Source organism: Oncorhynchus clarkii, chromosome 18 (genome assembly GCF_045791955.1).
Source record: "Oncorhynchus clarkii lewisi isolate Uvic-CL-2024 chromosome 18, UVic_Ocla_1.0, whole genome shotgun sequence".
In the NCBI taxonomy this organism is placed as follows: domain Eukaryota; kingdom Metazoa; phylum Chordata; class Actinopteri; order Salmoniformes; family Salmonidae; genus Oncorhynchus; species Oncorhynchus clarkii.
The window spans coordinates 14,439,995-14,460,749 of NC_092164.1; the positions used below are offsets into that span (position 1 = coordinate 14,439,995).

Below are 20,755 nucleotides of genomic sequence, written 5' to 3' on the forward strand. Positions count from 1 at the left end.
TTGCATGGCTCTCAACACATTTTGGGGTTGTGGTTATTCCTCCTGTGGTAGTGACTGTCAGAAATTCCACTATAATGGCAAACTTGAACTGCTGCTGACCTGACACCAAGACGACTGTCTCATCATCTCTAATAACACTTGGCAAAAGAATGTTGTAGAGATTTATTCGGATAGATATTACTAGATCCACAAAAATCGATCATTTACGTCTAGCATGTTTACTTTTACCCAAATATTTGCCTGAAGGATTAGGGGGACAGTGTCGCTGGCGCCCGTCTTACAAAAACAATAAAGAATCAACCACAAAGTTAACGAATCATGAAATATAATGAAAATATTTCTGAAGATAACAAACGGGTAGTCCCACTTCTAAACTAATCCTCGACCAGCTGTGGGGTGGTTTGATTTGGCCCTATTTGGTCAATGCCTCCTAGTAATCTCCAGTTATTTATCAATCAATAAGAACTGAATTTGAACTAGTACTTGCCGCTTAACATTTGTCTGGGTGACTTTTGTCAGAACTGGTAGTTTCCTCTGTTTCCTGTGTTTCCATGGCAGATCTGGGTTTTTGTTTGTTATCATAGGCTGTGATAATCGCTCCTCAGGCTCCCACCAGTACAAACTAAATGAAGGCGTCTGAAAGGAAGGCCAACCGAAATGAAGTCCAACTGAAAGGAAGGCCTCTGAAAGTTGTGGCCAGAAACATTGTTTTAAATTAGATTCATGTAAGCCGGCATTGTTCGTGTGCCAATGGTGGAAATGTCAGATTAATTTCAGAGAGAAATGGGTCAAGAAAACAGAGAGAGGAGCTGGAGGGTATAGGACTCTTTTATTACTAGTTTTCAGAGTGGAAATATGTAGGAGAAAAATTCCCTGAGGTCTATCATCTAGTTTTCAAAGGGGCCAGAGACCGTAATAGATGACATAGGCCTGCTAGCAGAAAACAATAGACCCTAGATATGATCACTGGGAGGGTAAATACAAATATAGCTAGCAGACGTGATACACATTACAAAGGAATAACATGTAGACCTATCTGAAACACTACAGAAAAAAGTACTACAATTGTTGCATACAACAAACATAATCAAAAGTTGCCGTAAAAAGTCTTAGTACTGATGAGAATGAACCTTTGTGGATGCATTGAAACACGATCTTGATGACAATTCAATGTCCCAGTTTTATCTGACAGTCTTTCAGCATCAATGGCAATTGAGGCATACTGTCAGTAGAACAATGGTCAATTGGTCGATTCAGGGTACTCTGACTATGATGGAGGGTATCCACAGCTTTTTCAAGCCGATCTTGGGCAGCTATAAAGAGAGACGTGAGCCATTAGATTATGGCTATCAGGATGGCGATCGCTGCCACGGGACAAACAGAGTGGATACCAAAGGGCAGACTGTATGTGATCGTATCTGATCACATCTCTATGAACCCACTCTAAACCAGAACCAGAACAGAGCTCAAACCGAAGTCATTCAGCTCACATCTCTGGCCCAGTCCCCAAGTCCAAAAACTTCACTCTGTATATTATCTGTACAGATGATGTATTGCCTTTACAGCGCTGACACAGCAGAGGAATCTTTCCAGAAACAGATGTGTGTGTGTGTGTGAGAGAGAGAGAGAGAGAGAGAGTTTGTCTACTGTTGGATTGAAGGGAGGGAATCTACACACTTCATAAATATTTATCTCACACATCAGTCTCTCATTTATTGGCAATAAACATCTCCTGCCTCTGACGTCTGCAGCTCATACAGGCTACGGAGGGCAGGAAGGAACATCCAGTGAAAGGAGTAACTGTAGATGTATTCTAACCATGTCTGTTACATTGGTTTGGAAGAGCGAATATGACAATGAGAATATAGTACTTAATGTAATTGGATGGCACCAACTTTTTCCATTTGTAATATTCAGTCAATTGTAGTTCTCAGTTTTCAGCCATGGTCTACATGACCCTGTGTTGCTAGTTGCTGCAGGTGAAGAGGAGAGGTGATGTCCTCAGGACCTTGCATAGCGAACAGACACACGCCTCTCTGCCTTTTTCTGTCTGGAACATTGGCTCATTCGGGAAGCTGATTAAATCGATGGGACGAGGGTCGGGCCAACCACTGGAGGGAGAAATGCTGTGCTGGGATGAACATGGAGAGAGGGAGGAGGAGATGAAGGAAGACAAACACAGAAAGAGGTGGAGGGACGAACGGGGAAGTATAGGGCTGTTTGCAGAAGGGAAAGAGGCATGGACAGAAAGAGTGTGGGGAGTTGAGGGAGAGAGGCATGGACAGAAAGAGTGTGGGGAGTTGAGGGAGAGAGGGATGGACAGAAAGAGTGTGGGGAGTTGAGGGAGAGAGGGATGGACAGAAAGAGTGTGGGGAGTTGAGGGAGAGAGGCATGGACAGAAAGAGTGTGGGGAGTTGAGGGAGAGAGGGATGGGCAGAAAGAGTGTGGGGAGTTGAGGGAGAGAGGCATGGACAGAAAGAGTGTGGGGAGTTGAGGGAGAGAGGCATGGACAGAAAGAGTGTGGGGAGTTGAGGGAGAGAGGCATGGACAGAAAGAGTGTGGGGAGTTGAGGGAGAGAGGCATGGACAGAAAGAGTGTGAGGAGTTGAGGGAAAGAGGCATGGACAGAAAGAGTGTGGGGAGTTGAGGGAAAGAGGCATGGACAGAAAGAGTGTGGGGAGTTGAGGGCGAGAGGCATGGACAGAAAGAGTGTGGGGAGTTGAGGGAGAGAGGCATGGACAGAAAGAGTGTGGGGAGTTGAGGGAGAGAGGCATGGACAGAAAGAGTGTGGGGAGTTGAGGGAGAGAGGCATGGACAGAAAGAGTGTGGGGAGTTGAGGGAGAGAGGGATAGGCAGAGTGAGAGAGAAAGATAGGAATGTAGTGTTAGTGATTGTAGTTGGCGGCTCTGAGGGCTCTTCGCCACATGTTTTGGCTGTGCAGGGAGACCAGACGTTCCTTTCTAATGGAACCCTACAGAGCACAGGCGAAAAGCCACTCAAATCCTCTATCTAATGAAATAACATAATGTGTCTGTGTGCCTGAAAAAGAGGGGATGTCAAGAGAAGTTAGGAGGGATGTTACTTTTTCTCTTTTAAATTTCAAACATATTTTTAATTGAGGACTAATTAGGTTCCAGGAAACCGGCCTTCAAGATTAAAGGAGAAAGTGGAAGTTTCAGAGAGACAATAATGAGGGTATGTTGTACTTTCTCTATGTTCTGTCTGCCCAACAGCCCAAGGCATTTCATTATCACCCTCATTCATCTAATCATCTGATTTTCTGAACCACTTTAAATGGGGCTATGATTGTGATTGGTTTGGGGAGCACACACTGTCCTGGTTCTTCTCACTTTAGCCCAGTTTGTGCTCCACTTCTGTCTGATGCTGCAGTAAAATGGATTTTATTACATTCTTTCTTTTTTTGAAACCGACTTCCAAGTTCTACAAAGTTTTGGGTCCCATTTCTTATCTCCTACTCTTATTATGACAGTGGGCAGAGCGCCCTCTTGTCTATTACACTGACCACCTGTTAATGAATGTCTATCATGTCTAATTCCTGCTGATCATGATAATAAGAATAGTGTTTTTCACAAGTCTAACAAGTCTAAACTTCAAAGCTCACCTCAAGTCTTGGAGGAATACAACAAGCACATACGATTTTTTTTATCAAGCTTGTAACATAGTCCCACTTTCATTGAAATGTTACCTGGTCCATTTTCCCTGAGATATTTTTATTAAAAAGAACTAACTCTTATCTACCAGACACGGTCTGCAGTAGGACCCAGGGGCCACCGAGGCGCCGATTCCACAGGGCTCACGAGCTCGTGTGTAAAGAATTGACACAGCCAATTTGTTTCAGTGTGTGGAGAGCCTGAGTGAGGTGCGTGCTTAGAGGACCTATAAATTGTGAAGATGTGCATGGCTTAGACAGTTCGTTTTCAACACCAGACAACTGAACTCTCATTTTCAACCACGACGGGCATAATACCGTATACAGATCCTGTGCGTAGTTTATACGACTTTGGTTGGACTGCAAGGTGTCGACAGGAGAATTTACCTTTCTTTCGCACATGCACAGCGACGCATGGGTGGAATGCTTCTAACGAATAAGGACTTTTATGGAGTTTCTTTCTTTACTTCGTCTTTGGATAGCTTTGGGACAGTAGAGCGCGGTTGCAGCTCCCCTTTTCCCGCGGAACTCTACCTGGATGGAAACCATGTCACCACAGCAACAGAACGAGCTGAGCCGCAGGACGTCACTCACCGGCGAGTCCAAGACCAGCAAGCAACATGAACACAAGAGGGTAAATTAACGTGATATGCCAAATCATGTGTTTTTACGCACTCATTCCCGATTAATGTGTGTGTGATTTGTTATGCGTTTCAAAACAGTGGAAATACTTTTTTTTGTAAAGTAGCTTATTGCAATTGTGTTGTTGCGCGCTCTGTGCCCCGTAGCGCGCTGACTCACACGGGGATTGCCGGTGCTATGTTCGGACTCGGTGTTCCCAGGAGGAGGGAGTAAATCGCCGTTAAACCGAACCCCCGGTTGTAGATACTAATCTGAATATCCATAGACAGATCCAGGAATTAGGCCCATGCAACTCAGTTATTTTCTGAAAACAGCACTACTTGTTGCATATCCATGCGTATATGTGAATTGGTGACATTTCAAAAGCGTTTCAATGCTCTGAAACCATAGATCTTATGCAGTATATCAAATATGACATCTTCGTTTGAAACCGTAGGCTTTTATCATATAGCCAACTGTAGGTTATTATAGGACAATGATCAACAGTTGGAATGTATAGATTCCCCCTCCGCAGTCTTCTGAATCAGTAGCTGTGGTGTTTGTGTAAAAGCTGTGGTGTTCTGTAGCCGGGTATTCCAGTCTCTGGCACCACTATAGTGTCTGGCTGCGTGAGGACTGGCAGCCTTTTGCAGTAGGCTTTACCCACTGCTCTGCTTTGTGTGGAAATAGCAGCTATAAGCAAGCCTGCCATTTAATACAGTGACTGCTTCAGTAATTTATAGTTATTAAAACTATTTCATTTATCTGTCCAGTCACAAGAAAGTATTCAGACCCATTGACTTTTTCCACGTTTTGTTACGTTACAGCCTTATTCTAAAATGGATTCAATTGTTTTTTTCCACTCATCAATCTACACACAATACCCCATAATGACAAACCAAAAACAGGTTTTTAGAAATGTTGCAAATGTATAAAAAATATAAAGCGGAGGAGATATGACCTTTACTTAAGTATTCAGACCCTTGACTCAGTAGCTTGATGAAGCCCCTTTGGCAGTGATTACATCCTCCAGTCTTCTTGGGTGTGACGCTACAAGCTTGGCACACCTGTATTTGGGGACTTTCTCCCATTCTTCTCTGGAGATCCTGTCAAGCTCTGTCAGGTTGGATGGGGAGCATTGCTGCACAGATATTTTCAGGTCTCTCCAGAGATGCTAGATTGGGTTCAAGTCCGGGCTCTGGCTGGCCACTCAAGGACATTCAGAGACTTGTCCCGAAGCCACTCTTGCATTGTCTTGGCTGTGTGCTTAGGGTCATTGTCCTGTTAGAATGTGAACCTTCGCCCCAGTCTGAGGTCCTGAGCACTTTGGAGCAGGTTTTCACCATGGATCTAGTCTGTATTTGCTCTGTTCATCTTCCCCTCAATCCTGACTAGTCTCCCAGTCCCTGCCACTGAAACACATCCCCACAGCATGATTCTGCCACCCTTACGGTAGGGATGGCGCCAGGTTTCCTCCAGACACTTGGCATTCAGGCCAAAGAGTTCAATATTGGTTTCATCAGACCAAATAATCTTGTTTCTCATGGTCTGAGAGTCTTTAGGTGCCTTTTGGCAAACTCCAAGTGGGCTGTCATGTGCCTTTTGCTGAGGAGTGGCATCCGTCTGGCTACTCTACCATAAAGGCCTGATTGGCGGAGTGCTGCAGAGATAGTTGTCCTTCTGGAAGGTTCTCCCATCTCCACAGAGGAGCTCTGTCAGAGTGACCATCAGGTTTTTGGTCACCTCCCTGACCACGGCCCTTCTCCCCCGATTGCTCAGTTTGGCGGGGCGGCCAGCTCTAGAAAGAGTCTTGATGGTTCCCAACTTCTTCTATTTAAGAATGATGGAGGCCACTGTGTTCTTGGGGACCTTCAAAGCTGCAGAAATGTTTTGGTACCCTTCCCCAGATCTGAGCCTCGACACAATCCTGTCTCGGAGCTCTACGGACAATTCCTTCGACCTCATGGCTTGGTTTGTGGGACCTTATATTAACAGGTGTGTGCCTTTCCAAATCATGTCCAATCAATTGAATTTACCACAGTTGGACTCTAATCAAGTTGTAGAAACATCTTAAGGATGATCAATGGAAACAGGATGCATCTGAGCTCAATTTCGAGTCTCCTATCAAAGGGTCTGAATACTTATGTAAAGGTGTTTCTGTTTTTGCAAAAAATTCTAAAACCTGTTTTCTCTTTGTCATTATGGGGTATTGTGTTTAGATGAGGAGGGGAAAAATAATTTCATCAATTTAGAATAAGGCTGTAACGTAACATAATGTGGAAAAAGTCAAGGGTTCTGATTACTTTCCAATGCACTGTATATTACTGTGTCATAATAACTGTCATTACTAATGTAGTATAGATGCCTTCCTTATAACCAGTAGTGACAGCTGATGTCATCACAGGATAGGTCCTAACTGTTTAGGTTAGCAGATTTGGCTGCTGACCAGCAGGCTAGATAACCCTGATGGGCTTAACATAAATAATTGGTCCGTTGAGGGAACTTGATTATGCCTAAAGTCATGACACAAATCATTATCTGTACAGTTCAGAATAACATGTTATTTAGCTGTTTACTTTGAGATAGAACAGGCAATGCTTTACATTGTTGCCCATGTGCCATGTATTAACTTAATAACCAACTACTCTGGTAACCAGGGTTGGGGAGTAACAGATTACATGTAATCCGTTACATGTAAGGGATTACAACAAAACGGTGACTGTAATCCGTTAACAGCAAAAAATATTGTAATCCGATTACAGATACTTTTGAAAAAGTAGATGATTACTTTTAAATTCAGTATTTTTACAAAACAAATCTTGGACTCTTCTCTGTTTTCTCAATGACACTCAAATCGGTATTGAAAAAAGGCGCAAATTTGAAGTTTGTTCCACCTGAGTGAGACTGACCACAAGTCAGAGACCACTATGATGACATCAAATGTGTTTGATGGATCGCATGAAAAGAGCAGGAATAGGTTTTTGTAGGCTACAGTCCAATCTATGTCATCCAATAGTGCGACTGCTGTCGGCATCCAAATATTATCCAACGTGAATAAACGCTTGGAGGCGCTTACAGATATCACTTATTATTGATATCTACCTAGCTCAATGATGTGAATCACACTGCTGCTCTCTAATTTTAGATATCTGCGCCTTATGGATCGTGGTTGTTGTGGATGGCTTTTCACAACTCTAAATGTGTATTTGAACCCGATAGTGGTTGAATTCAATACATTTAAGCTGCCTATCAATCATCAGTCATTGTTTTTGAAACCAGTGGACAGCCAGTGAAAAATGTGCTCTTGCAACAGCTGCATAGTGCGGATCCCAGCCTATGGAATAAAAGTGGGGCTTTTATTGCTCAGTCAAATTCATGCTGATAAAAAAAAAAATCCATAGGCCTACTGGACACATGCTCAAAGTTGCACACTTTTGATAGACTTAAAGGGGCAATCTGTAGTTGCTACATCTATTTTTGACTTATTTGTACATTAATATATATATATAATGTAATCTTTTTATTATTATTATTATTATTATTATTATTATTATATGTAGTAGAAAGTGAATGGTTAGAAGAAGCCGACATAACCAACCCATAAAGTAAAATGTAACATCCATATATGGCCAGCTATGTAAACTTTAACATTGATTTATCCTGCAATAGATGTCGTTCAATTGGTAACATACATTTTTGTCTTCTAATGCCTCTTAAGGGGAAAGTAATCTAAAAGTAACTGAACGTAATCAGATTGCGTCACTGAGTTTGGGTAATCCAAAAGTTAGGTTACTGATTACAATTTTGGACAGGTAACTAACTAGTAACTGTAACAGATTACATTTAGAAAGTAAACCTACCCAACCCTGCTGGTAACATGTTTTAATGCAATTAATCAGCTGTACATTGGTGACCTCAGATGAGGTATGACTGACCCCAAAGTTGTACACAGGGTTACCTGTAGATTTCAGAGAGGAATAACATCTGATTTACGTATTCACTTTATATTTTCTACCTTAAAATAAGATCATCCACCCTCCAATCCAATTTGGACTCCCAATTAATGAATGACGTGTGTTGTCCCTCAAAAGGAAAGTCTCTCCAGAGCTCCCTACAGTCTATACCTACAGTACATTACAGGAGACATCCCTCACTGAGAAAGAACCCCAGTCCTCTCCTGTCAGAGGGGACACCTCAGCCCTGTTATTTAATTGAAACCTCCATTGTTAATTTCACTTCCCTCAAACTGTCTGCTTGGAGGCCATTCTAGCGGTGACTGCTGACACCAAAGTCGATGGCGAGTTATCGCATACAACTAGTGTAAATGTTATCTCTTTACCTCAGACTTGTGCAATGTTTAGGCTGCACCACAGTACGCTTTTGAACCGTTGTTTATATGCTGTATGTGTCTGTCCAGCCAGCCAGCTGCTGCTGTGTACTGTAAATAAGGTAAAACCCATTAGAGAACATAAGTCAGAGTTGAAGACATATTTGGGCTGTTGGATCAGAGTCTCTGCTGTGTCTGGCGTGTCTGTTACAGCTCTCTCTCTCTCTCTCTCTCTCTCTCTCTCTCTGTTTCCCTCCATCTCCACCCATATCGTACCCCTCGCTCTCTCTGTTTCCCTCCATCTCCACCCATATCGTACCCCTCTCTCTCTCTCTGTTTCCCTCCATCTCCACCCATATCGTACCCCTCGCTCTCTCTGTTTCCCTCCATCTCCACCCCTATCATACCCCTCACTGTCTCTCTCACTTTCTCTGTGTTTTACCCTCCATCTCCACCCATATCGTACCCCTCTCTCTCTCTGTTTCCCTCCATCTCCACCCCTATCATACCCCTCTCTCTCTCTCTCTCTGTTTCCCTCCATCTCCACCCCTGTCATACCCCTCTCTCTCTGTTTCCCTCCATCTCCACCCCTGTCATACCCCTCTCTCTCTCTGTTTCCCTCCATCTCCACCCCTGTCATACCCCTCTCTCTCTCTCTGTTTCCCTCCATCTCCACCCCTGTCATACCCCTCTCTCTCTCTCTCTGTTTCCCTCCATCTCCACCCCTGTCATACCCCTCTCTCTCTCTCTCTGTTTCCCTCCATCTCCACCCCTGTCATACCCCTCTCTCTCTCTCTCTGTTTCCCTCCATCTCCACCCCTGTCATACCCCTCTCTCTCTCTCTCTGTTTCCCTCCATCTCCACCCCTGTCATACCCCTCTCTCTCTCTCTCTGTTTCCCTCCATCTCCACCCCTGTCATACCCCTCTCTCTCTCTCTCTGTTTCCCTCCATCTCCACCCCTGTCATACCCCTCTCTCTCTCTCTCTGTTTCCCTCCATCTCCACCCCTGTCATACCCCTCTCTCTCTCTCTGTTTCCCTCCATCTCCACCCCTGTCATACCCCTCTCTCTCTCTCTCTGTTTCCCTCCATCTCCACCCCTGTCATACCCCTCTCTCTCTCTCTCTCTGTTTCCCTCCATCTCCACCCCTGTCATACCCCTCTCTCTCTCTCTCTCTGTTTCCCTCCATCTCCACCCCTGTCATACCCCTCTCTCTCTCTCTCTCTGTTTCCCTCCATCTCCACCCCTGTCATACCCCTCTCTCTCTCTCTCTCTGTTTCCCTCCATCTCCACCCCTGTCATACCCCTCTCTCTCTCTCTCTCTGTTTCCCTCCATCTCCACCCCTGTCATACCCCTCTCTCTCTCTCTCTGTTTCCCTCCATCTCCACCCCTGTCATACCCCTCTCTCTCTCTCTCTGTTTCCCTCCATCTCCACCCCTGTCATACCCTCTCTCTCTCTCTCTCTGTTTCCCTCCATCTCCACCCCTGTCATACCCTCTCTCTCTCTCTGTTTCCCTCCATCTCCACCCCTATCATACCCCTCTCTCTCTCCTCCACAGAGGATGAAGTCTCTGAGCCATCGTCGACAGTCCGCTCCCTCTTTGGTCATCAACAAAGCCCTGACCAGATCCAGAACTTTCTCCAGGTATGTTGGGGGACCAGGGACATTTCACATAAACTAGGTGTAGATTCAGCTCTCAAGGTAGAGCTCTAAGTCAACAGTTTCCATTCTATTTCTATGGTTCTCTCTTGCCTAGAGAAGTGGCCATGGATTGTGATGATCATAGATCAGAGAGGTCAAGGGTCACTGGCTGAACCTGAGGAGACAGTCTGTGAGTTTGTGCGTGCGAGTGAGTGTCTATGTGTGTGCATGTGTGTTTTTGTAAGTGTGTGTGTAGGTGCGTACCCTGGTCAAACAGGAGACAGCAGTGCACTCTTTATAAAAAAAATATTAAAAACCGTGTTCTATGGCTCTCCCCATAGGAGAACCCTCTGTGGAAAGGGTTCTACATGGAACACAAAAGGGTTCTTCAAAGGGTTCTCCTACGGGGACAGCCTTTTAGGTTCTAGATAGCAGCCTTTTTTTCTAAGAGTGTGTTATCAGTCTGAGTTAGCTGTCTGAAGGGACTGACCCAAACAGGGAGACAGACCAGACATCCCCCTCACAGCCTGGATGTGTGACAGGGTCATTACTGCTTAGACGACCCCTGGGACTCTGAGCTGTGATTGAGAGGAGTGGAAGGAGCTGGACCAAGTTTTTAATTGAGTGAGAGTTGCGCCTACGTCTTCCAAATACTCGGAGGGGTGATCTCATAATCTGCACCACACTACAGACGCTTAACAGGAAGGAGTGGAACAACTTCATTACTAAGCGAGGAACAGAGTTTTTTTCCATCTGTTTGTGTGTGTTCACATGCTATATGTCAAGGCAGTTGTGAAATGAATGGTTCACATTGATCTCCAGTTGTTGTTACACACACACACACACACACACACATAAACACCAAGCTCCTAGTCCTAGAGTGGTTCTCCTCTCAGGCATCACTAATCCTCTCAGATAGCTAATCCATCCCAATCAGGATCTGGGATCTATTAATATCCCTGGCTTTGACCCTCTGTCCAGGGCAGTGAATAACCATATTAAAGAGATACTGGAGGTGTGTTCACCCGCCCTGGTGACTACTAACCTAACTGACCCCTTTCACAGCAGGGTCACATTCCATTTAATTCCACACTTCAACCACATACCCCATAATGTTTTTAACCTTTTGTTTCGGTTGTATAATTTGGTTAGGAAAGAATATATTTATTTATTCTGGAAAAGTGTCTAGATTGGATGTATTCCTGATATTTTCTCCCCAGAGAGAGCTTCCTGGTTCCTGTGTGTCCAGAGACGTGCCCATTGGTCCAGTCGTTCCTGTGTCCTGATAGGGCGTTCCTCCTGCACGGCCACGTCACGCTGAAGACAGGGCTGCAGACGCAGGACAGAGACCTCTTCCTCTTCACCGACATCCTCATCATTGCCAAGTCCAAGTAAGAGCGAGAGAGGGATGAGGAAGGTGGGAGATAGAGGGGGGAGGATGACTGCAGTGAATGAACATGAAAATGAGTGTGTGTGAGTGTGTCTCTGACATCTGTTGTTTGTCATCCTCAGGTCTCCCACACACTTCAAGCTGAAGGCCCAGGTGTGTGTGGGTGAGATGTGGACAGCCCAGTGTATGGAGGACGTATGTGAGGGCAGCACCAACCCAGAGAGGAGCTTCGTCATGGGCTGGCCCACCTGCAACTGTGTGGTCACCTTCAGGTACACAACAGACATTCTGGGTCTGCACCCTGCACTGCGTATTTCTGAGCAGTGAAGCATTGCTTATATATACACAGCAGGGGAGGCTGGTGGGAGGAGCTATTGGAGGATGGGCTCATTGTAATGGCTGGAATGGAATTAATGGAACTGAGTCAAGCATGTGGTTTCCATATGTTTGATGTGTTTGATACTGTTCCATTTATTCCATTCCAGCCATTACAATGAGTCTGTCCTCCTGTAGCTCCTCCCATCAGACTCCTCCGATAAACATGACCATTATAGGTTGTATATATTTCAACCTGGTACATTTTTACAGGTGGTTCTATAAGTTGCTGTAGAATGTGTTTAGGTTCTTATTTGACATGTTTAGGTTGCTTGTGTTGTTGTTTTGACATTTATGATTTATTTTTACCAGCTCTGAGGTCCAGAAGGAGAGATGGCTCTCCATGCTCAAAAGGTGAGCAACAGATAAGCCTTCATGGTTTATTTTTACCTGCTCTGAGGTCCAGAAGGAGAGATGGCTCTCCATGCTCAAAAGGTGAGCAACAGATAAGCCTTCATGGTTTATTTTTACCAGCTCTGAGGTCCAGAAGGAGAGATGGCTCTCCATGCTCAAAAGGTGAGCAACAGATAAGCCTTCATGGTTTATTTTTACCTGCTCTGAGGTCCAGAAGGAGAGATGGCTCTCCCTACTCAAAAGGTGAGCAACAGATAAGCCTTCATGGTTTATTTTTACCAGCTCTGAGGTCCAGAAGGAGAGATGGCTCTCCCTACTCAAAAGGTGAGCAACAGATAAGCCTTCATGGTTTATTTTGACCAGCTCTGAGGTCCAGAAGGAGAGATGGCTCTCCCTACTCAAAAGGTGAGCAACAGATAAGCCTTCATGGTTTATTTTTACCAGCTCTGAGGTCCAGAAGGAGAGATGGCTCTCCCTACTCAAAAGGTGAGCAACAGATAAGCCTTCATGGTTTCTTCTACTGTAAACGTATGTTGATGTGTGTCCAGTATGTGTTCTCGCTGTGGGCTGGATCCTAACTTTCCTGTTTTTCCAGTCGAATAAAAGAGGAGAAGGAAAAGGATGATCCTAAAACCATTCCACTGAAGGTGTTTGGGAAAGGCATCGGGAGTTGTGCTCAGGTCGTCAGTAAGACCTTGGGTGTCAGTAACTCTGATTCAACCAATGAGGTTGTCCGACTCGCTCTTCAACAGTTTGGTGTCACGGTGTGTATAGAATTGAGCAATACTGTTTTTTTGTGTCTGGTGTTGTTATCTTGACTAATGTAGTTTTTCGAGTGTTTTTGTTTATCTTGGATCTTAGAATATCTTTGTCTGTGTTCCATAGAGCTGTGTGAAGGACTACCAGCTGTGGGTAAGCTCCAAGAGGGACAACGCCCCTTACCCTCTCATTGGTGAGATTCTAACTAAGGTCTTGTCTACTGGTTGATTCCCTGGTGTGTTAGTTGAATTAGGTGTTGAGTCAGGTGTGTTAGTGCTAGCCTGGAACTAAATCCTACTGGAACCCCTGACCTCTGACCTTTACGCCCTAACCCTCTCCCAGGTCATGAGTTCCCTTTCAGTATCCAGATGAGTCATATGCGGGAGCCCCCGGCCCAGCCGGGCCGCAGGGACACAGTTCCACCTCCAGACAGACAGAGGGCGATGCACCGCGACCAGGTACAGGTGGACAAACAGTGCCAGTTCATCCTAAAGACCCGATGCAGCTCCACAACAACAACGCCTGTGATTGGTGAGGACTGAGGAGGCGCTTAATGTACTAATACTAGTCTATAAAAGGTTTATTAATGGTCTATTACTGGTCTGTTACTGATGGTCCAGGATTGGCTCGTTTTTGCTGTCACGCTTTCTCTTGTTACTCTATTGCTTCCCTTTCTCTCCTGTGTCGCACTGCAAATGATTTGATCTCTGTTGTGACCACGTCCTGTCTGACCTGACATCTCTCTCCAGTAGACCCAGCTCAGAAGCCCTTCAAGCGAAGGCGTTCTCTCATCAACTGGGCATTCTGGAAAGGCTCCAATCCTAACCTCCACAGTTCCTCTACAAACCTCTCCTCTCCTGCCCCCGGCTACCTGTTTGGCCAATCGCTGAGCACCATCTGTTGGGACAACTCCCTGCCCAAGCCCGTCATGGTGAGTGAGGCGATGATGTCGCAGTGACTTCCGAATGACATCATCACAGTGATTTGAGGAAGTCTGTTGAAAATGGTATCACTCACATCTGCAACCTCTGTCTCCCTCTCTCTCTCTCTCTGTCTGTCTCTCTCTCTAGGACATGCTGGTGTTTCTGTACAACGAGGGTCCGTTCACGCGGGGGATATTCCGACGGTCAGCGGGGGCGAGGGCGTGTCGTGAACTCAGGGACAGACTGGACTCTGGGGCTCAGGATGTCCCGCTGTCACGGGAGCACGTCTTCATCATCGCTGCTGTGTTTAAGGTCCACTCTCTAAAACACGCTAGACAACTCTGAAGTCTGTGGCAGAATTACATCAGTTATACCAATGTTGTGATGTGTTATGTAGGCCTTATGGCAGACGGAGGGTTCAAGTGAAGTGGAACCAAATGTACTTTCATGACCTGAGGAAAAACAGGTTGAACCTTTGTGCTTAGTAACTCTGGTCACCTTGTAGGACCTTGGCAGATGAAGCTGTAAAGAAACATGCGGCTGTCACATCGATGCTGTAGTGTTGAGGTTGGGCAAAGAAAACGCTCAAATTACTGCCTTAAACTATATAACTGATCAATGCACCATCATACTAGGTCATTTAATGCTTTAAAATGGCTGCAGAAGTGTAATTTCTTACCGATCTCTAGAGCTTCCGCACTGTGAAATGAGATCAACACATACAGGCGGAGTTACTGGCTAGCTACAGCGGCTACATTTAGCTAACGAACTAGCTACGTCAGTCGCGGCGAGCATGACCAGAATGACACGTCGATGGACCACCAAAGGCACACTCCATTTTCGTTTTTGAATTTTGAGAAAGAGGCGGACCGTTTTTTTTCAGGCCTAAAGTCGACCTTTGAGCCTTGTGAATGACTAATGTCAGGGAAGGACATTGTCCTTGCTTGCCAAGTGTTACATTACACCTGTGCCCTTGTGGTGTGTTGTTGTCGTCAATCCAATTATCGACTCATATCTCTATGGGTGACACATACGAGCCCGTAGCAATGCAGCACAGGCTGTGCCAAAAACGATAGCTAAATAGAGATAAGGTTGTCCAATTTAATCTGTAGCTCATAATCTGGTGGAGATCCACTGAGTGAGTCTGAAGACGTTAACAGTTACATCTGAAAGTCTATGACGACAAATGAAGGTGTCCACCTAAAACTTCACCTCAAAATGAACTTCAATGACATTTTACTGTTGTATATTTTTTCCACTATAAATTGTCAGTCTAGTGACTCTGGTATCTGTCTCGACATTCAGGACTTCCTGCGGAACATTCCGGGCAGTCTGCTGTGTTCCGACCTCTATGAACAGTGGATGGATGTGATGGAGGAAGCAGAATCGGAGGAGGCAGAGGAGGAGGAGCAGGCACAGGATATAACGAGGTAGACGGACACTTTCCATCATCACCTGTATCAGCAGTAGCCTACTCGCCCAGTAATAGGCTGAGTAATGAACCAGGTGATTTAGTTATGAAAGGGAAACTCCTCTATAGGGTTTTAAGAGTGCCAGGATCCACTGCTTCCCTCAGCTCAGTGTTCTAATCATGGAGAGTTTTTTATCTCAATGGTTCACAAAGCTTTTCAGCTAGCTCCTCTAAACAGGCAGAGCACAGGGTTAGGGAACTGAAGAGAAGGACTGGACAGCCTCAGCACGACTGTAGGCCGCTTTAAAGTAGGAAAATATTGGGCAAACTGAATATTCCTCCTGGGCATTCAACTATTTGTTATCGATTCGTTCCACCCAGTCACAAGGGAGCCGCGTGAGTGAGAGAGAGAGAGAGAGAGAAAGAAAGAGTGTGTGAACTGTTATGTTATCATTCATTTCTGTGCTGGAAAGCAGAGTCCATGTTCAGATAGAGGTAGAGGTAGCTCTTTAAGACAGATCTAGGATCAGATTACCACGTTACTTGAATCCTAATCAAAACCATCAGGCTAATGAGAAACATCTGACCACGTATCAGTCATTAGGGGCAGCTTGTACCTACACAAATCAAATCAAGTTGTATTATTTGTATTTTGTTGTATTTTAAATGTGTGACTGTCCTTGTCTATCAGTGTTTTGTTACTAGTCATGTGTTGTGTTTTTTGTAGTCCCAGGAAGAGTTGCTGCTGCTTCTACAAAAGCTAATAGGGATCCAAATAAACAAACCAGCGTCTGGAGTTTTTCCTGTCAGGGAAAACCCAAGACCCTATTCATACTGTAAATAATACACATTTTGATAACCAATAATATCCTTTGACCCATCTGTGACCCTCCTTCTCTGCAGGCTGATTGGTCTACTGCCCAAAGAGAACGCCCTGTTGCTACGCCACGTTGTCGCCGTGCTGCACGGTATCCAGGAAAACGCCCATGACAACCAGATGAACGCCTTCAACCTGTCTGTGTGCATTGCTCCCAGCATGCTCTGGGCTCCGGGCCCCAGCAGCCCCGAGGTGGAGGGGGAGGGCGCCAAGAAGGTGAGGGGAAATGCATATAAGCACTTTCCCTTGACCTTTTATCTAGGCTAGGCTCCACTTAAGCCTTTATCCTGTAACCTAGTGAATGGTCACTCAAACACTGGAGAACCACAGTAGAGTAACAGTTAACATGTAGCTGGGAACTCAACAGTATTGAGAAGGTAGCTGGAAACATAATGGGCTCGCTAGGAAATATGCAACGCATTTCCTTCAGCCTGCAGGGTCAGCACTGTTCTCACACTCGTCTTGCGATGCACACACACACACTCTACCCCTTCCCTCACAATGGGTGTTGTTTTTTTTCTCTAATAGTGTAGCAGTTAATTCTATGGCTAACAGATTTGTCTGACGGCTCTGCTAACATAGCAAAAATGTATTATGCAACAAAGTCTTAGGTTACAAGTAAGTTCATGTGTTCCATAGCCAGTTCAATAGCCCCTAGAAGCTTATCTCGCGTGCTGAGACTGAAAATACAGACAGAGCGACATCAATGTAACCATCAGAGCCATTTTGGTGCTGCATTTGTGTCAGTTCATCACCATATCAACGGAATGTCCAACCCACTCGGAATAGATTGTTCTTTCTCTGAGAAGGTTATCTGGTGAATTCCCATCACTCACGTCACTCCTGCGTTCCTGTTTCATGCAGTTAGAAAGCTGTGAAGCCCTTTGTCCTAAGAATAGACTTCTCTATCTTGGAGACTGATTTCTCATGAGAAAAACACGGTGTCTTAAATGCTAGTTGTTTGTTTAACTCAAGGCCTAATAAAAAGATACATAGAGCTCAGTATCTGTAGTAGTTCCTCCAGGTTAAAGACCTGTCCCCTGTCCTGTCCCCAGGTGTGTGACCTGGTGAGGTATATGATAGAACACTGCCAGGAGGTCCTGGGAGAGGATGTCACCTCTGTGTTTGGAGGTCTACCCCGGAAACGTGCCGAATCGGGTATCTCACACACACACACACACACACACACTAACATCTCTGTTTATGCAAAGATTCCCCTGCTCAAAAGCACACACCATCTAATTTTCTCCTCTTTCTCTCTTTCCATCTCTCTCTTTCTCATTCTCTCCACAGACGTGTCTTCCTTCCACCTGACCGACTCATCTTATGACAGCCTGGAGAACATGCTGAATGATGACAGCAGTGAGTCTCCATGCCTCCACACCTCACGGCGGCGCTGGAGAGCCAAGCCCCTGCAGGGCAGCCTGGACTCGGTCCTCACCCTGAGTGACTGCGACCAGGAGCAGCCCGACCTGGACACAGACCCCGACACCACAGACCCCCAATCTGGCAACCACCACCACCGTGATACGATCACACAACCTGGATCTGGCAACCTCCTCCAGCCCTCAACCCCAGCCCGAAGCAGGACCAGGAAACTCAGCCCAGCTGTGCCCCTCTCCTCCTGTCCCAGCCCCCCAGCTCCTCGGAGGGGGGGGAGGAGGTGCTCAGAGCCGGCCATAGGGTACTCTGTGGCCAGCTTCGTGGCGCGACTGGCAGGGAACGCAGACAGGCTGGGTAGCATCGATGACCTGGCTGGAGGTGGGGAGATGTTTCACAGCTTACGGAAGGATGGACAGACACAGACACACGGACCCACACACACAGGGGAGTGGAATGGCAGTAAGGGTGTGTGTGAGGGTTCGGGGTCACAAGGTACACAGACGCGACGCCGGGACGCGAGCTACTCCAGTCTCTCTTCGCCGCCCACCTCCCCCACCCCCACACGCTCCTCAGTGGACTCCCTGGACAGCCTCCTCTCACACTCCAGCATCCAGTCTGCTCCATTCTGGCAACCCAGGGTGGGACCCAGTGCCGCAAGATTGACTCCCTCCCCTGGTTCTCCTGTCCCTCATGGTCCTCCTGTCCCTCCTGCCCCTCCTGGTCCTCCTGTCCCTCTAACCCCCATATCTTCCCCTACTTCAAAACATGATCTACCCATCTCCACCCCGGCTCCAGGCCAGGGGCTCAGTCCCAATATCTCCCCGCCGAAGGAGATCCCTTCCTGGGGTACGCTGAAGGGCTGCAGGGGGCTCCATCCCAACACCTGGTTGAAGAGAGGCCGCAGACTGTCGCTGTCGCAGCAGGAGGATGAGGGGGGTGTGGTGAGTTCCATTACATGTGGTTGTTGTTTATTAGTACTGTTCATTCATGGAATGTCTCTCTCTCACACACTCATCATTTCTCTCTTTCTCTCTCTGTAGGTGGATTCCACTAACAAGACTCTCCCCACTAGCAAGTCATGTCAGGATAAAGGAGGGCTGAAACAGTCGTCTGAGAACCCACCCAAGTCCAGCCTGGCCAGCTGCCCCCCAAAGGCAGGAGGGTTGCAGAATCGCGGCAGGGTGACCAAGGACCGACGATCCAGTCAAGGCTCGGTGAGCCCACCATTGCGCCAGAGGTCCCAGGAGCATTTCCACTCCTGCCGCTCTCCCTGCTACCAACCCACAGACAGACCCCTCACTGTCAAAGAGCTGAGAGAGATACACAGCCAGGCCTGCGCAGCGAGCAACACAGGATATGACGTCACAAATCAGGGCAGCCTTACCCCTCCCCAACATGTGTTCTTTGGGCAGGGTGGACCCAGCTTGTCCCTAGCCAGGCAGAAGTCCCACTCCCTAGCCCCAGGCATGGAGGGTCTCTCCGGGGGCAGGTGTTCCCAGCGCCGGAGCTCCGAGCCTGGGGCAGCACATCTAGGCGAAGCCTTGGTTCTGGATAAGGCCTCACACCCGGAGAGGCTTCACAGAGAGGCCAAACTGGGTCAGAGGTCAAAGTCAGTGGACGGGTCCCAAGACCTGGGGTTGAAGGTGTCCTGCACGGACCAAAGCGGGGCTCCGAAGTTTTGCCTGTCTCCCTCTGCCACCAAGGCTGTGAGGGACTATTTCACGCCTCACACGCACAGCAATCCCCAAAGTGGTCAGCAGGTGGCGCTAGCCCTGATTCAGGGGCAGAGGGAGCAGCTCAGGAGGTGTAGTGATCCCATGCTGGAGCCGGACTTTGACCAACTGCTCTTTGCTGAAGAGTCCTACGTGTGAGACCATCACTGGTTGTGAACGGTCACACTAAATGCTTCTACATACAGCTGTGAATGTACAGGTAGAGTCATTTAGGACCATAACAGAACCAAAACATAGCGCTTATGAGAATCACAGATATAACAACCTTCTGCTTATTGTGGACAAACATTCCTATACTTACAATGCACTTTTCTTTTCTGAATCAATTGGTAATAAGACTCTTCTATATTATTATAGATTCTACTAAAAGAGCTCACTGAAGTGAATGTATCATGTCCGTATTAGGAGTAGTGAGGGAAGAGTAGTTTCAGATTATGTAATGTGTGCGTTTTAGATAGCAGAAGTGAACAAATGTACTTTAGGGATCAGGCTATTTGGTTGGATTACATGTGAGATTATTCACAGGGACCCTTGCAGTGAACTGCCTATGATCAGTATAAGATTACTAAAACGTTTACTTTTAAACAAAAATTCCTTACTAAACCGTGTCATATTTAGACAGTGTATGCGAGGCTGTGATTTTGCATTGACAGTATTTTGTAAATAAAAGACGATCTTGACTGCCAATGAAGCAATGTTGATAACGACAAAGCAAAGTGCTTTAAGTTTACAGCTGTAGTGTTTCCTCAAAAGATTTCTCAAACTCTGTATTTCAATCTGTGCTGTATATGTGGCAGGGTGTCTGAGAGATGTTGTTCTCTATTCACTCTGTATCGCTGAAGCGTTACTGATTCTGCGATAGAAATGTGAAGGTAATTTCCGATTGAGCTGACATACAGTATCCAGCGTTTACCGTGAATGCAGTCGCCGCTAAAGCGGGAACGTTGCCTTTAAATTTCAATCACGCTCAAAAGCTGAACTTCCACGATGTGGACTGAATAGAGCCCTATGTTTGTATAGATCCGTTTGTCTGACAAGTATACATGAATTATATAATCTGTACGGTAAATTTACAGTATATGCAGTATGATTGTTAGCTTATTTTCTACATTTGAAGGTATTAATTTCATACTAATTGCTGCCAATTGTGTTATGTGCATTTTCACATAGCTTTCTACACCATAAATTGTGCTTTGTTATCTTTTTGTATTTGTGCCCATAGGATGCTTTATAATGTTTAAAGTGTACACGCTGTATTGAGATTGTACACGCTGTGCTGTATTGAGATTG

The 20,755-nt window shown here is 46.1% G+C and overlaps 1 protein-coding gene across 1 annotated transcript; it reads left to right on the plus strand.

Annotated features, from left to right (window-relative positions):
• The first annotated feature begins 3,880 nt into the window (after window positions 1–3,880).
• On the plus strand, window positions 3,881–20,734 carry LOC139373041 (rho GTPase-activating protein 20-like). The gene is made up of 15 exons (XM_071113055.1): window positions 3,881–4,303; window positions 10,178–10,263; window positions 11,481–11,651; window positions 11,773–11,922; window positions 12,662–12,703; window positions 12,975–13,143; window positions 13,265–13,331; window positions 13,481–13,669; window positions 13,888–14,069; window positions 14,209–14,373; window positions 15,367–15,491; window positions 16,376–16,565; window positions 17,405–17,507; window positions 17,643–18,673; window positions 18,773–20,734. Exons 1-15 carry the CDS (start codon window positions 4,208–4,210, stop codon window positions 19,601–19,603), a joined length of 3,597 nt encoding a protein of 1,198 aa, XP_070969156.1. The 5' UTR covers window positions 3,881–4,207; the 3' UTR covers window positions 19,604–20,734.
• The last annotated feature ends 21 nt before the right edge of the window (window positions 20,735–20,755 follow it).

Excerpts from the sequence above, each read along its gene's own strand:
- LOC139373041 (XM_071113055.1), top strand. The coding sequence starts at position 4,208 with ATGGAAACCATGTCACCACAGCAACAGAACGAGCTGAGCCGCAGGACG. Across the intron at positions 12,704-12,974 it reads TGGCTCTCCCTACTCAAAAG|TCGAATAAAAGAGGAGAAGG; the intron begins GTGAGCAACAGA and ends CTGTTTTTCCAG. Across the intron at positions 13,670-13,887 it reads AACAACAACGCCTGTGATTG|TAGACCCAGCTCAGAAGCCC; the intron begins GTGAGGACTGAG and ends ATCTCTCTCCAG.